General features: G+C 44.9%; 1 protein-coding gene across 2 annotated transcripts in view; it reads right to left on the reverse strand.

The window, feature by feature from the left end:
* LOC134337808 (forkhead-associated domain-containing protein 1-like) overlaps positions 1 to 13704 on the reverse strand; it is a 144691-nt gene that overhangs the window by 14919 nt on the left and 116068 nt on the right. For both annotated transcript variants that reach the window (XM_063033061.1, XM_063033062.1), the window contains 3 exons: positions 11796 to 11891; positions 8598 to 8818; positions 3547 to 3712 (listed from right to left, as the gene is read on the reverse strand). In XM_063033061.1, coding sequence (XP_062889131.1) covers positions 3547 to 3712; positions 8598 to 8818; positions 11796 to 11891 — 483 coding nt within the window. The remainder of the gene's footprint in view (positions 1 to 3546; positions 3713 to 8597; positions 8819 to 11795; positions 11892 to 13704) is intronic.

A 13704-nucleotide genomic window follows, 5' to 3' on the forward strand; every position in this document is an offset into this window, starting at 1 on the left:
TATCTCTAAGTAAGCAGAGTAGTGCAGCAACAATGCAGCAGATCATGCATTTGTAGAGCCTTTTGGCAAAAAGGTACAAATGATTTGGCCCCTTCAGAAAACTGATGGTGAATCCAGACTTGGCTCTGACACAGCTTATGAACTTTATGGTTTCTCTTTCCAAATCTCAGTTTAGCCGAAATCCTGCTGTGTTCGTTCATCCCTGTATCCTGCATGGCGGCGCCTCACGTTTTAAATTCTCGTCCTGTACTCAGATCCTTTCTCCACTTCAACGACTCATTGGGAATTCAGTGCTCCTCCTACCCAGATTTGGTGCAAGGGCTTCATGGAATGTCATATCACTCCATGACTTCCGTCCCTAGATCTCTCAGCTTCTGTGTTATTCACATCTCCTTTCAGACTTCCCTTAAAACCTGTCTTCCTGATGACTCGGCTTTTGTTCACTGGACCAAATATTCCATTTTGTGGATCGATGTCAAACTTTATGTGATAGTGCATCTGTGAAGTGCCTGAGACTTCAATAAATCGTGATAAAAATCTAAGTTGTTAATGGAACCATTATCTGGATCAAATTCCTTCGACCTTTCTGATAGGAATTCTATCAAAAGGGTCCACGGCCTTGGAAAAGGCTAGGATGTGGATCATACCGAACTTTGGCATTGATAAGAATCCTACTGTGTAAAGGCTTTGGAAAAGGCAAGGGTGCGGATTACACCAAATCTTTACCTCAATGGAAAAGTCCTTGCAAGTGATAACCTTCAACTCTGCTTCAACATCTGTGTATGTGTGTGTCAGCAGAGGTCTGCACTGGGAGACATCACACTCAACAATACTCATCAATGCATCCCCAGTGCACAGGCTGGGATTACTCCAGTGAGGGGAGCATATACTGTTTCTGTGCTATATTGACTGTCCTGTTGTACATACTATTTATTACAAATTACTATAAATTGAACATTGCACATTTAGATGGAGACGTAACGTAAAGATTTTTATTCCTCATGTATGTGAAGGAAGTAAGTAATAAAGTCAATTCAATTCAATTCAACAGCAAGATGGCTTCATTACTGGTTTGGTTCGTTGTGGATTCTTGCTGTACTCTCAATGGATTGGAATTTCTCAGCTGTCTAAAGAACCGTGGATCATTGAACAGACTACATTTCCTTCAAATCTATTGTCCTTCCAACAACTTCCCTCTTGGGAATCTCAAGGTCAAACTTCAGACACTCTGCTCAAGTCAAAAGCCCGACAGTACCAGAGATCAAACTGCCGCAATTATTTTAATGAGAAAGTCTTGTGATGGGCCTCCTGAGACTGCTAGTCTAATTTAATTTTAGCAATTGTGAAATAAGATCTCCGTTCTTGACAGAGGTTAGAGAATCGATGTGTTCGGCTGAACAACTCGCTGGGATCTCCGGTGGATGTGAGGAGGAGATGGAGGAGAGTGCTGTGCAGAAAGCCCAATAACCTGCACTGGCAGAACTGAGCTGAGTCTCTGTCTGTCATTATCACCAGTCAGCACAACACTGATCCTGGGAGAACCAACATCAGCGAAAGAGCTTCAATTGGTATTGCTGAGTGAGCGACGAGGCTTTGATGAAGCTCAGCTAAGTACGGGATTAAAGTAAGTGATTATCCCACCCGTGAAGACAGCCCATATAAGAAGGCAGTGCAGGCTTACACAAACTAGAAAATCTCTTAGGTAGAGTAAAATACTTTATATTTATCCAGAACTGTGGGAAGGCTCAGGACGTTCCAAAGAGTCACGAAGCCAATGACATATTTCTGAATGGTCGCACTGCGGACAGAAAGCAGCACCTGGGGAACCCAAACACTAGGAGCCGTCACAAAGGGTAGAAACATGGAATGAAGGGTCCTCGTGGCCTGGGGCTTCTGGGGGGTGGGGGGCACCAGATAGGATGAAGTTCATCACTGGTCAAATCGTGCTAAGGTCGCAAGAATTTTAAGCTTAAACTCAAGGAGGAAGCTAACTTCTTTGGAGAGATGGTGAGGAACAGAGGAGAGAGAAATCTGAGGTCTGGTGTAACTAATGGTGCAATAAGCAGAGCTGCTACCTCAAAGCTCTAGGGAGCTGGGTTCTTGGTTGCTTCTGGTCTGATTGTAACTTCTCTGTCTATTGTAATATCTGCTGCTCCAAATGGCCCTCACAATGACTGTTTGCCTCCTCATCTAGAGCACCTTATTAAAAGTGGATAGTGTTCTTACAGTATGTGAGCCTGGACCACACTAATCAGCAGGTTGTTTGTAACTAAAGGACATAGCTACGAACCTGACCTGACATTCTCTGTATGCTTATTTCCAATGGTAGGAGCGAGAACCCGGACCACCTACGTCATACATCTCTCCCTGTCTACCCCACTCACATCTGCAGCTCCAGCAATCCAGGGTTCAATCACAAAGTCATACAGAGGCAAGACCTTCACCCCACCCAGTCCGTGCCAACCTCTTTGCCCATCTTCTCTAATCCCACTTGCCTGAATTAGGCCTGTAACCTTCCATGTCTTGCCTTATTTAATTGCTTCTCTAAATGTCTCTTAAAGTAGTAATTTCATCTGAATCCACCACCTCCTCTGGCAGTTAGAAATAACCATCTTCTTCATAAAGAACTTTCCTCTCAAATTCCATTTAAAACTCCTTCCTCTGACCATAAACCTATGCCTTCTTGTTTTAGATACATCCTTCCATGGGGAAAGGAGCCTAGCCATCTACCCTCTCCATGTCATCTCTAAGTCTCCTTTGCTCTAGGGAAAACAACCCTAGCCTATCCAGTGCCTCCCCACAATTAAAGCCCTCCATTCCTCGTGAATCTCCTCTGTGGCTTCTTCAGCGTAACCACATTATCCCATACTGTGGTGACTGGAATGGCGCCAAATAATTCAAGTGTAGTGTAATCAGTTTTTTGTGAATTGCAAAGTAATGTTCTAACTGTTACAATTTACGTCTTGACCCATGAAGGTAACTATGTCATATGTTTTCTCCACTTTCCTGTGTTGCCACTTTTAGGGAACTATGGACTTGACCCCAAGGTCCCTCAGTTTGTCAACAATCCTACCCCATTTGACTTTGGGTCCTTACCTTGGGTGCTGTTCTGTGTGGAGTTGGTACAATCTCCCTGTACTGGACCTGGTTGGATTCCACCTGGTGCTCCATTTTTGCCCTACATCCCAAAGTCATTTGGGTTGGTAGGTTAACTGGTTACTGTAAATTCTCTCCAGTGTGTAGGAGAGGGGTAGAGTCAGGATGGAGCTGATGGAAATGTGGGGACAAGAGGTTACAGCAAAGATTAGTAAGGGAATGGGATTGCTTTTGTACTTGGATGGACTTCATGGTTGAAATGGCTCTTTCTATGTCACCTGGCAATAGATGTGGAGTCTAACAGGAAGTCTATGACTAATGCCAACAAATCTACTGTGCGTTTCCACAAAGTCAAGCCCCTTACCCAAAATTGTCAGCTGCTCTCCTCCACATCATTTTGATCACAAACCCCGCTCTACGGGGAGACCTGCGGCCGCTTTGCACTCTTACCTTACGTTGCTTGTTGGCTTTGTTCAATCTCTTCTCCTGGTCAAAATGTGACTGCATTCGCTCCATGGACTCTCGCAACAGGCCGTTCTCCTCAGTCTGGCTCTGCAGCTGCCCCTGTAAGATCTCCACGTCAGCCTGCTTTTTGTGCAGGGTGATCTGCAAGCACCTGCAGAGAGCACAGCGACAGGGATCAGAATTTGGTGCTGCTCTAAATGTCATTGTCACTGCTAGCCCTCCTTCAAGGCTGGGCAGCGGCAGTGAAGATCCACCCCCAGCTCACCTGATGCCGAGGTTGGAAAGCACTGTTATGTTGGCCTTTAACCAAGCAAGACTCAGCAGGAAGAGGAGGAGGGTGGAGCTTTAAAATTGGCAAATTGACCCTGACTGCTACCAAACAGGTCAGTCAAGCTCGGCACCGGCAATCAGAATAAAAAGCTGCCTGTAGTAAGCTCAATGATAAAATGGCAGAGGAGACCAGCAACTACTTGCAAGCAGCTTTTACTGAGGAAAACCCCCAGGAGTAATCAGACAAAATTCAGCAATGAACCAAGAGAGGCCAATTGAGACCAATCACTAACAAGTAGAAATCTGTTTTCTTTATATAGTGGACTGCAAGTGGGATAGTTGATTGTGCTACCAAGGAGTCAAGGAGGTATCCCTGACTACAAGACTGAAACTTAAGGAGCTTAATCTCACCCACACGTTTTAGGAGCAGTACAGTGGTGTGATAAATGGAACTGCTACCTCACATAACCAGTAACTCAGGTCCGATTCTGACTCCTGATGCTGTCCGTATGGAGTTTGCAAGTTCTCCCTGTCACCACTTGGGCTTCATGCTGGTGCCCCATATTTCTCCCACATCCTAAAGACATATGGACTGTAGATTAATGAGCAACTGTAAATTGCCTGAGGTGAACTCCAGAGTCCAGAGGGAGGTGAAGGGGAGCATAAATTGGGATCCGTGTGTGGTTAGTGTGAATGGATAGCTGTTGGTCAGTGTGGACTCTCTGAGTTGAAAAGTGTGTCTCGGTACTGCGTGGGACTCCATGATAGACTGTTTTCAACATCTTGATTTGATTTATTTTCCCTCAGACAAAACTTCTGAGAGGCCAGCACCCTTCTCAGTATCAGAGTGCAAGGCCAACCTGTGCTTTGGGTTAGGGATTAGGCAAGTCCTGGCATTCTGGGAATGAGACAAGAGGTTACAAGCTCTGACCCCTCATCAAGCTGCTCTTTCCTCATGTCTGGGCCAAGTCAGTGAGTGCTGGTGATCTGTCTAACACACGGACATCAGCTGTGAGCAAAATCCTGTTCACATCTCCCTTCTGGGAATGAAAAGAGGGAGCAGCTCTGCTTCCTTTTTCCAGGAGACCAGTCACAAATTTGTCATAGGGTTATTATTTATTGGTAAAATGGAAAAGGAGGCAAGGCTAAAGAATGTGATAGAGACAGGACATTGTGTATAAGATGATGAGAGGCATTGATCGTGTGGATAGTCAGAGGCTTTTTCCCAGGGCTGAAATGGCTGCCACAAGATGGCACAGGTTTAAGGTACTTTGGAGTAGGTACAGAGGAGATGTCGGGGGTAAGTTTTTTACTCAGAGAGTGGTGAGTGCGTGGAATGGGCTGCCGGCAACGGTGGTGGAGGCGGATACGATAGGGTCTTTTAAGAGACTTTTGGATAGGTACATGAAGCTTAGAAAAATAAAGGGCTATAGGTAACCCTAGTAATTTCTAAGGTAGGGACATGTTCGGCACAACTTTGTGGGCCAAAGGGCCTGTATAGTGCTGTAGGTTTTGTGTGTTTCTATGTTTCTATGACACGGAAGGACCTTAGCTTAGGAAATCGCAAATTTAAATCAGCTTGACTGGAGCAAAAAAGCAGCAAGGAGCAGAAAACACTCGGAGGAGTTGTATGTACAGTGGTCCCCAAATAGCAGTGACATTGCAGGGCACAGAGTAAATGAGGGAATCTGAGGTGCATGTGACAAAGGTAATGCAGTCATTGTGGGAATCCTTAATCTTTGTATAGATTAAACAAATCAATTTATCACAAATAGTGATGAGGATGGATTCATGGAGTGTAAGAGGTAGCTTTCCAGATAAGCAAGTTGAGGAACCGTTGATGGAACAGGCTGTTTTAGGTCTACGACTGTCCAATGAAGAAGGGTTGACTGATGATCTGATAGATATGGTAAATCTAGCCTCCTAGGAATAGTGATCACAATACGATAGAGTTATGTATAAAATTAAAAGTGACTAGTTCTGTCTGAAACTTGGATCTCAATTTGAATAAAGCAAACTACAAAGATATTAGGTGTGGGTTGACCATAGTAGGTTGTGTTAAGGGTATGATTGTGAACAAGCCATGGCTAACAAACAAGCCAAAATCAAGAGGAGAAGTGGTCCCTACCGAGGTACTATTGGATAATAGAAAAAAGCTGATAACATTGTTAAAATGGTTAGGCTGAGGACTGGAGAATATCAAATTCTGCAAAGGGGACTGTTTTACTAAGGAAAGAAGTATGAAAATAGGCTTACAAGAAACTTAAACAGAGCAGAAGGAAGGACAAGGGTTTGTGCCAGGTTACTGACTGAGCGGCACACAGACTAAGCAAATGCCTTTTTTTAAAAAGTCCAGTGGGGTGAGTACCTGTGATTGTTTGCACTGGAGTACCAAGGGGCTATAACGAGTCAGGGCTCTGCAGAGTTGTGGGGCACTGTTGATCAGCTTTGATTATATAACGTCAAGCACACATGAAGCTGAAGCGAGGCTATTCCTGTTATTTCTCGGGTTGCCATGACCTATGGCAGGGTTGACTAAGGTCAGCTTGGTCTTCAGGTCTCACTGTTGTATGTTCACCTCCGTCGCAGGTTAAATACACGGAGACAAAACCACTGTCACGTGTTCAGATCCGTCTGATCTGTACAGCTCTGAACACTGTGCACGATCCGTAATGTTTGGTTTTTGCGAATCAATCTGTTTTGTGTTGCCACCAGCTCAATTTTCATTCTTCAGGAGAGCTAACATTTTATGAACCCTGAAAGACAATTTTGCCTATCCTGATGGTGCTGCACTTGTGCTCTGAGAATCAATAAAGCTCTCTTGAGTGTGCTGTTCTATGTCCTGAGGCAAGTAGATTAAGTGATACAGCTACAGAAGATGACATGAAGACACATTGTTTCCAAAGCATGAAGTTGATAGCTATAATCACAGCACAAATTCATCCGTTCACTCTGATATTAAATCAAAACACAGTCTCAAGGTAAAGGCATTACTTGTCATTTCTGGCAGTGATAATAATTCCCACACTACTGTCAATAGGGGCCTCCTTTTTGTTTGTATTCATATTAAAATACAGTATTCCTTCAATTCTTATCAACATCCCAAGCTACCTCAGAACTAAATGTTGATACCTGAGCCAAAAAATCCTATCCTTTAGAAAATAACTTGTACTTTCTTCACTCCCCATTTCTTGCAGATTCAACAGTCACCAAAATCCTCCACTATCAGAGCCTGAGAAACGAGGCTACGATTTTCTGACCCTTCCTTGTCGCTCCAGAAGATGGAAGGTGGGATGTGTGGAGAGTGGTTCCAGAGCTCCGCCACCAACAATCCCCTCGTTTCCTGCCGGATACAACAATGATTCCTCTTCGGAAGCATTCTGAAGGGTTCTGATGAAAAGTCATCAACCTGAAATGCTAACCGTGCTTCTCTCTCCACAGATGTCCAGTACCTGTCTCAGAGGGGGAGAGTTGTAGAGGATGGGGGGATTACAGAGAGGGAGAGAGTTGTAGAGGATGGGGGGATTACAGAGGGGGGAGAGTTGTAGAGGATGGGGGGATTACAGAGAGGGAGAGAGTTGTAGAGGATGGGGGGATTACAGAGAGGGGGAGAGTTGTAGAGGATGGGGGGATTACAGAGGGGGGGAGAGTTGTAGAGGATGGGGGGATTACAGAGAGGGAGAGAGTTGTAGAGGATGGGGGGATTACAGAGAGGGGGAGAGTTGTAGAGGATGGGGGGATTACAGAGGGGGGGACAGGTGTGAAGAAAGGTTGGGTTGGAGTAAGAAGGGGAGACAATAGCAAGGGAATCTGTCCATGGCAATTTTTCTTGTGTATTGGGGGGTGGTGGGGGAGGGTGGTGAGATGGCAGAGTGATTCAATGGGAAAACTTTGCTGCTGTGCTGGGAAATCATTTCCCTCCTGGATCTGGCAATTCCCATCTTTTATGCTGCCAAATTTCACAGCGAATCTGTTAGCAGAGATATTAAATAGAACCATTCAGAAAATCTGCAACACTAAGTCTCATTTAAATATTACAAGTCCTGTCTGCCAAGTGAGTAATTAGACCTTAAGGAGACAAATCTGTGAGTGAGTGTTTGTGTGTGTGTGTGTGTGTGCGCGCGTGTGCGTGTGTGTGCGCGCGCGCGCATTTTAAACCACCACTCTCCCTCCCTCCCCACTATTCCATCCACCTTTGTGATTAAATGACCTCTCTAGCCACACTGGTGGTTGAACTGGATTTTGTGGGGGTCCAGTGGGAAATATTGGGAAACCAGCTGAGGACAGAGTGCACAGACAACCTGCTGGACGAGTTATGTCAGTGAGGTGGGGAGGGTAGATGGTGGGGGTACCCAAATGGACTTAGTGCTGTGACCACTGTTTCTCATTATAGCTATCTGACCTTGACTCTGAAACTCAGCATAATGAGGTTACATCAGTTGATGATATCGAACAGGAAATTGTTGAAGTCATCACAGGATTTATAGACAAATTTGGTTTTTGGCAATTCAGGGGTCATTATCCGCCATTGCACGGTACTGCAAAGAGGGAAGAAATTAAACTGACACGTACTCCTTGTCCTGGAGTTGAAAGATACATGGGCATTCTAGTAGGATTGACACTAAAAATGCTACTGAATACAGGTAATTCCAAAGTCTGGAAATATAGGGACCAAAGAAATAAATGTAAATGTAAACAGTTTTCCAGATTAAGCCAAACAGCATTGGAAGAGGGCAGGGAGAATCTGCTGGACTTTTCCCATTTACCTCAGCTGTTCCAGGTCTTTCTCGTAACTTCCCAGGAGTTCGTCTTTCCTCACCAGTTGGGTCTTCAGCTGACCGATGCCACCACTCAGCAGCTGCACATCCCTCTGCCGGGCTTTCCCCAGCCTCTCCCTCTCGTCCTGCGGAATGTGCTTCAGAGAAAGCGAGCCTGACAGCTCCTTCACGTTGAGCAGGCTTGAGAGAGCCTTCACCAGGTCGAGGTACTGCAGGCGGCAAAGGGAGAAGGTGAGAACTGTTTCAGACATGCTGCCCACCACTGGGCACATCTACAAGGAGCGCTGCTGCAAGAAAGGACCCTCCATTATCGAGGACTGCCACCATCCAGGCCATGCTCTCTTCTCACTGCGGCCATCAGGAAGGTTCAGGACCCTTGAGTCCCACACCACCAGTTTCAGCACAGTTATTATCCTTCAACCATCAGCTTCCTCTACCCTGTTCCCTCTGTGCTGCACAGTAACTGAAATGCTCCCCCGCACCAAGCCTTTGTTGCTATGCAGCTGGGACTTTCTTTTACATAAAGTGACGTGCAGTTTTCAGGCCATGTAAAAATTTCCTGCTCAGAGCAATGGCTGGTCTGTGCATATGTAAAAAAAAATCGGAGAGAAACCTGTTCTTGAACTGGTGGGGATAACTTTACTCAATTCAACACTGAACTGATTCCACAAGGTATGGAACCACTCCCAAGGACCCTGCAACTCAAATTCTCAGTATCATTTATTTTATTACTTTGCATTTGCCCATTTGATCTTTTGTTTTGCACATTGGTTGCTTGTCAGTCTTGGCTTGTGTGTAGTTTTTCACTGATTCTATCGTATTCCTTTAGTTTACTGTGAATACCCGCAAGAAAATGAATCTCAGAGTGGAAAATGGTGACAGACCCTGATAATAAATTTACTTTGAACTTTGAGTGGCCAGCTACATGGATAGCTGGTGTTGAGGTCTAAGAAGCAACCAGAAAGGCTTGGGGAACGTTGGCCTTGATCCTGTGGGGATAGGTCAAGGATTTTGATAGGTTCTGTTGGATACTGATTCACATAATGATTGGTGAGCCACATGGGTCAAGTTGTGACTAGAGGTTGCTCAAACGTGACATTTGTAATCACGTGTTTTGAAAGTTGAAGTGTGATGCCATTCAGCTGATAAACCTGTTAGGAGGAACTTATTTCATATGCAGAACAAAAGCCCACAAACTGCAGGTGAGATAATACGGAAGCAGAATTATGAAGGTCTTTACTTGTGGCAATCTGGAATTCTCTCCTCCAGATGGACGTAGGCGTTGCAGCAATTGAAATGTTCCTGAGTGAGATGGAGATTCTCTATGATTACGATGGTAGGATTAGGATATTGGTAGCTCAGGTTGAGGCGTTTGAAGTTGCAGTGTTTGCCGAGCTTCAGATTCGAAGGCCCCAAGAGACTGTCATCTTCTACTCTATATCATGAGAATACATCTCCTCCCTGTAAGGGCAAGGAGAGGCCCACATTCTCACATTTTCCCAAAAACCTGTCCATACTTCATGCAAGCCGTCGATGATGGAAAATATCTTGCTTGGGGTGAACAGTGGAGGTGTGAGGCTTGGATAAACATTTTGTACTTTTGTCTGATTTTCACTGCAGACCACACAGAAATCTGAGGAAACTTCTGCACCTATGAAAGATTTTCAAGGGAACCTACAATGAGCGTGAGGGTGATGGAAATGGTGTTTTAATAATCCGCTGAAAGAGGTGGTTATTATTATAATGTCCAGAAGGAGGTGGTCTTAAAGAAGGTTCTTGTCTCACTAAAGCTGATTCTATTTTTTTTAAATAAGGTTATTAATGTGATTTCCTTATTCCTTTTAAGGACAAACTGTAAAAAAAATGCTTCAGTAAGAGGTTGTGGGCTACTGCAGCTGCAAAAACAGCGAATTCTAAATGGACTCTCTAGTGCACTTCAAGGATCCACTGTACTGCCAATGGTTTTTTGCTTTCTCAAGTGGAAGCAAAAGATTCCACTGCGCCATTTCAAAAAAGAAATAAGCGAGCTATCTCTGGTGTTTCAGCAATAGTTACACCTCATCGGGATCATCAAAAAGCAAGTCAACTGGTCATTATCACATTACTGTTTATAGAGCCTGCTGAACCACCTGTATTGTACAAACACCTCATTGCTTCTAAAGTAATGAAAGATGAGATAGGTCTTCATGTCTCTTTCATTTGTATGTGATATTCACTGACAAGTAAAGGCGGGAGGAGAAGATGGCGGTGAAATTATATCGTATTTGTAAGTAGGACCCCGTGCACAATTCTGATTTGATGGAGACAGACGTGAGAAGCAGAGGAACATCTGGAGAAATTTCTGAAATGCCCGCTTCGCTGCCGCTGCTACTGTGCGATTGAGAATCTCCGGAGGGAAGGCCCCAAAATCCCTGGCTTTGCCTGCTGCTGGCGACGGAGGCTGAGGTCGAAGCATTCGGCAGAGATGGTGCTCGGTACTTGGTGTTGGAGGGCTGATCGGAGCTCGAAGTTTTCGGACGACTCAGAGTCGGACTATGGTCGGGCATGGCAGGGAGAGTTTTCTTCCTTCTCCTGTCTGCGTGAGATGTGGGTCTTTTGAGAGACTTTGAACTTTTTTTTACTGTGTCCATGGCCTGTTCTACATCAAGTTATGGTATTGTTGCACTGTTGTAACTATATGTTATAATTATGTGGTTTTTGTTAGTTTTTCGGTCTTAGTCTGTCCTGTGTTTCTGTGATATCACACCGGAGGAATATTGTATCATTTCTTAATGCATGCATTACTAAATGACAATAAAAGAGGACTGCATGTCCTCATATTCTAATCTAATCTAATCTAGTATCATTGTCATAGAATTCTCCCAAAGTGCTCCTGCGGAGGGGTGGCAGTGACACTGGATCCACATGGCAAGGTCACTGATAAACTTGGAGGAGCAAATGTCAAATTTCCTTTTTAGATCAGATGCCGTCAAGTGGAACAGCATCTCATGCTAGTACAGACGCATAAACGCATCATTTTGGGATTGGGGCTGTGGCGGGGAGGGAGGACGGCCACACTGCAGGTTTGTCACCCGCTCAGAGCCAACCTTACAGTACAATTCACCAACCACACAATGCAACAAAAAAGGAGCTTAATTTTGAGAAAACACGGCTTCATGAAACAGAATAAGGTAAATTTCAACATACAGTCCTCTCGCTGAGGTCCAGGGTCTCAGACATTTCCAGCAATGAAGTCCTCTCGATGGAAGCATTAGAAAGGGCAAAGGATTCACCTTGATACTTCTATAATGGAGAGAGGAAGAGTGACACATGTGAGTTTTACAGAGGACTGTATACCACCTGCAACACATCCTGGCAATAAACCCTTTTATTCCTTGCTTGCTCATCTAGTCATCTATTTTCCCAAGAGCTGTTCACCTAATGAACACCAACTCTGCGTAGTGTTCAGGGACAAGGATGTTGCTAGGACTTCTGGATCTGAGTAGAGGGTATGAGTGAATAGGTAAGGGCTTTATTCCTAGGAGCGCAGGAGAGTGAGGTCTTATGGAGTTACGGGGGTGGGGTACAGAAAAGGTGAATTGATACGGTCTTTTCCCCTCAGGTTGAGTGAGACTAGAATTGGAGGTCATAGGTTGAGGGTAAATGGTGAAATATTTAAGGGGAATCTGAGGGGGAAGTATTTCACTCAGAGGGTGGTGTGAGGAAGGGGCAGAATGAGTTGCCAGCATAAATAGGAGATGTGCATCCACTGCAATGTTTAAGGGAAGTTTGGATAGGTACGTGGAAGAAAGATGTATGGAGAGCTAACATCCAGGTGCAAGTATATGGGACTAGGCAGAAACCAGGCTGGCACAGACTAGATGGGCCAAAGGGCCTGTTTCTGTGCTGTTGTGTTCTCTGACTCTATGAAAATAAGATCCCCTTGATTTCCTAATTAAATCTAAAGACCGTACTGTAACTGGCCTGTAATGTCGGTGAGGAATTTCCAGCATTGTGAAACATTTCTTTCATCAGGTGGAAGCTGAGTAGGAGGAAAAAAGAGGAATTATGACCTGAAACTGAGGCGGAGAACAGTCTCAAGCCTACCTAGATACCAGAGACTGCAGACTGCAGGATCGAGAGCGAAAAATAAAGTTCCTGCAGGAGCTCAGTGGTACAGGTAGCATCAGTGGAGAGAAAGGAGTGGCCAATGTTTGCAGGTCTTTCACTTCATAGGCACGATAAGACAAAAAAGCCCCTTGATTCCCAATTACTAAAATACGTCCCAAGAGTTCCCCTGGTGTGGCTTAGTGATGTGCAGCCTCTGTTGCCCCCATATTCATCACTAGTAACGATGAGATGGTCCACAGAGAGGAGGTGGAACAACTCGAGGCCTGGTGCCAGGCAAATGTCAACACGACAAAGGAAATGGTTATCAGCATCAGAAGAATTCACACCATTCACACCTATCTTTACAAAGGTGGCGCTGCAGCGGAAATTGTGAGCAGTTTCAAACCCCTGCGAATGCAGATCTTGCACAAGCTCTTATGGTCGCTAGAACAAACCCGACATAATCAAGAAAGCTCACCAACGCCTTTACTTTCGGAGGGGGCTGAAGAGAGTGGGTCGATGCACATCCATATTCTTGAATCTCTACAGATGTGCAGTAGAGAGCATCCTAATGTGCTCTGTATGGTTTGGAAACTGCCCTGTGGTGGGCAGGAAGACCCTACAATGGGTAGTCAAAACAGCCCAACACGTCACTGGTACCAACCTATCTACCATCAAGGACATTTATACAGAAAGGTGCCAGAGGGAGGGCAGCAATATTTATCAATTTATTTAGAGAGACAGTGCAGGCAAGACCTTCCAGTCCAACAACCCACCTATTTAACATTAGCCTAATCACAGGACAATTACAATGACCAATTAACCTACTAATCGGTACGTCTTTGGACTTTAGGAGGAAACTGGAGCACGCGGAGGAAACCCACGTGGTCATGGGTAGAACGTACAAGCTCCTTGCAGGCGTCACCAGAATCGAACTCTGAACTCCGACTCCCCAAGCTACAATAGTGTTGTGCTACCGTGGTGTCCTTTCATGAAGGATTCCCAC

This window comes from Mobula hypostoma, chromosome 25 (genome assembly GCF_963921235.1).
Source record: "Mobula hypostoma chromosome 25, sMobHyp1.1, whole genome shotgun sequence".
Classification (NCBI taxonomy): domain Eukaryota; kingdom Metazoa; phylum Chordata; class Chondrichthyes; order Myliobatiformes; family Myliobatidae; genus Mobula; species Mobula hypostoma.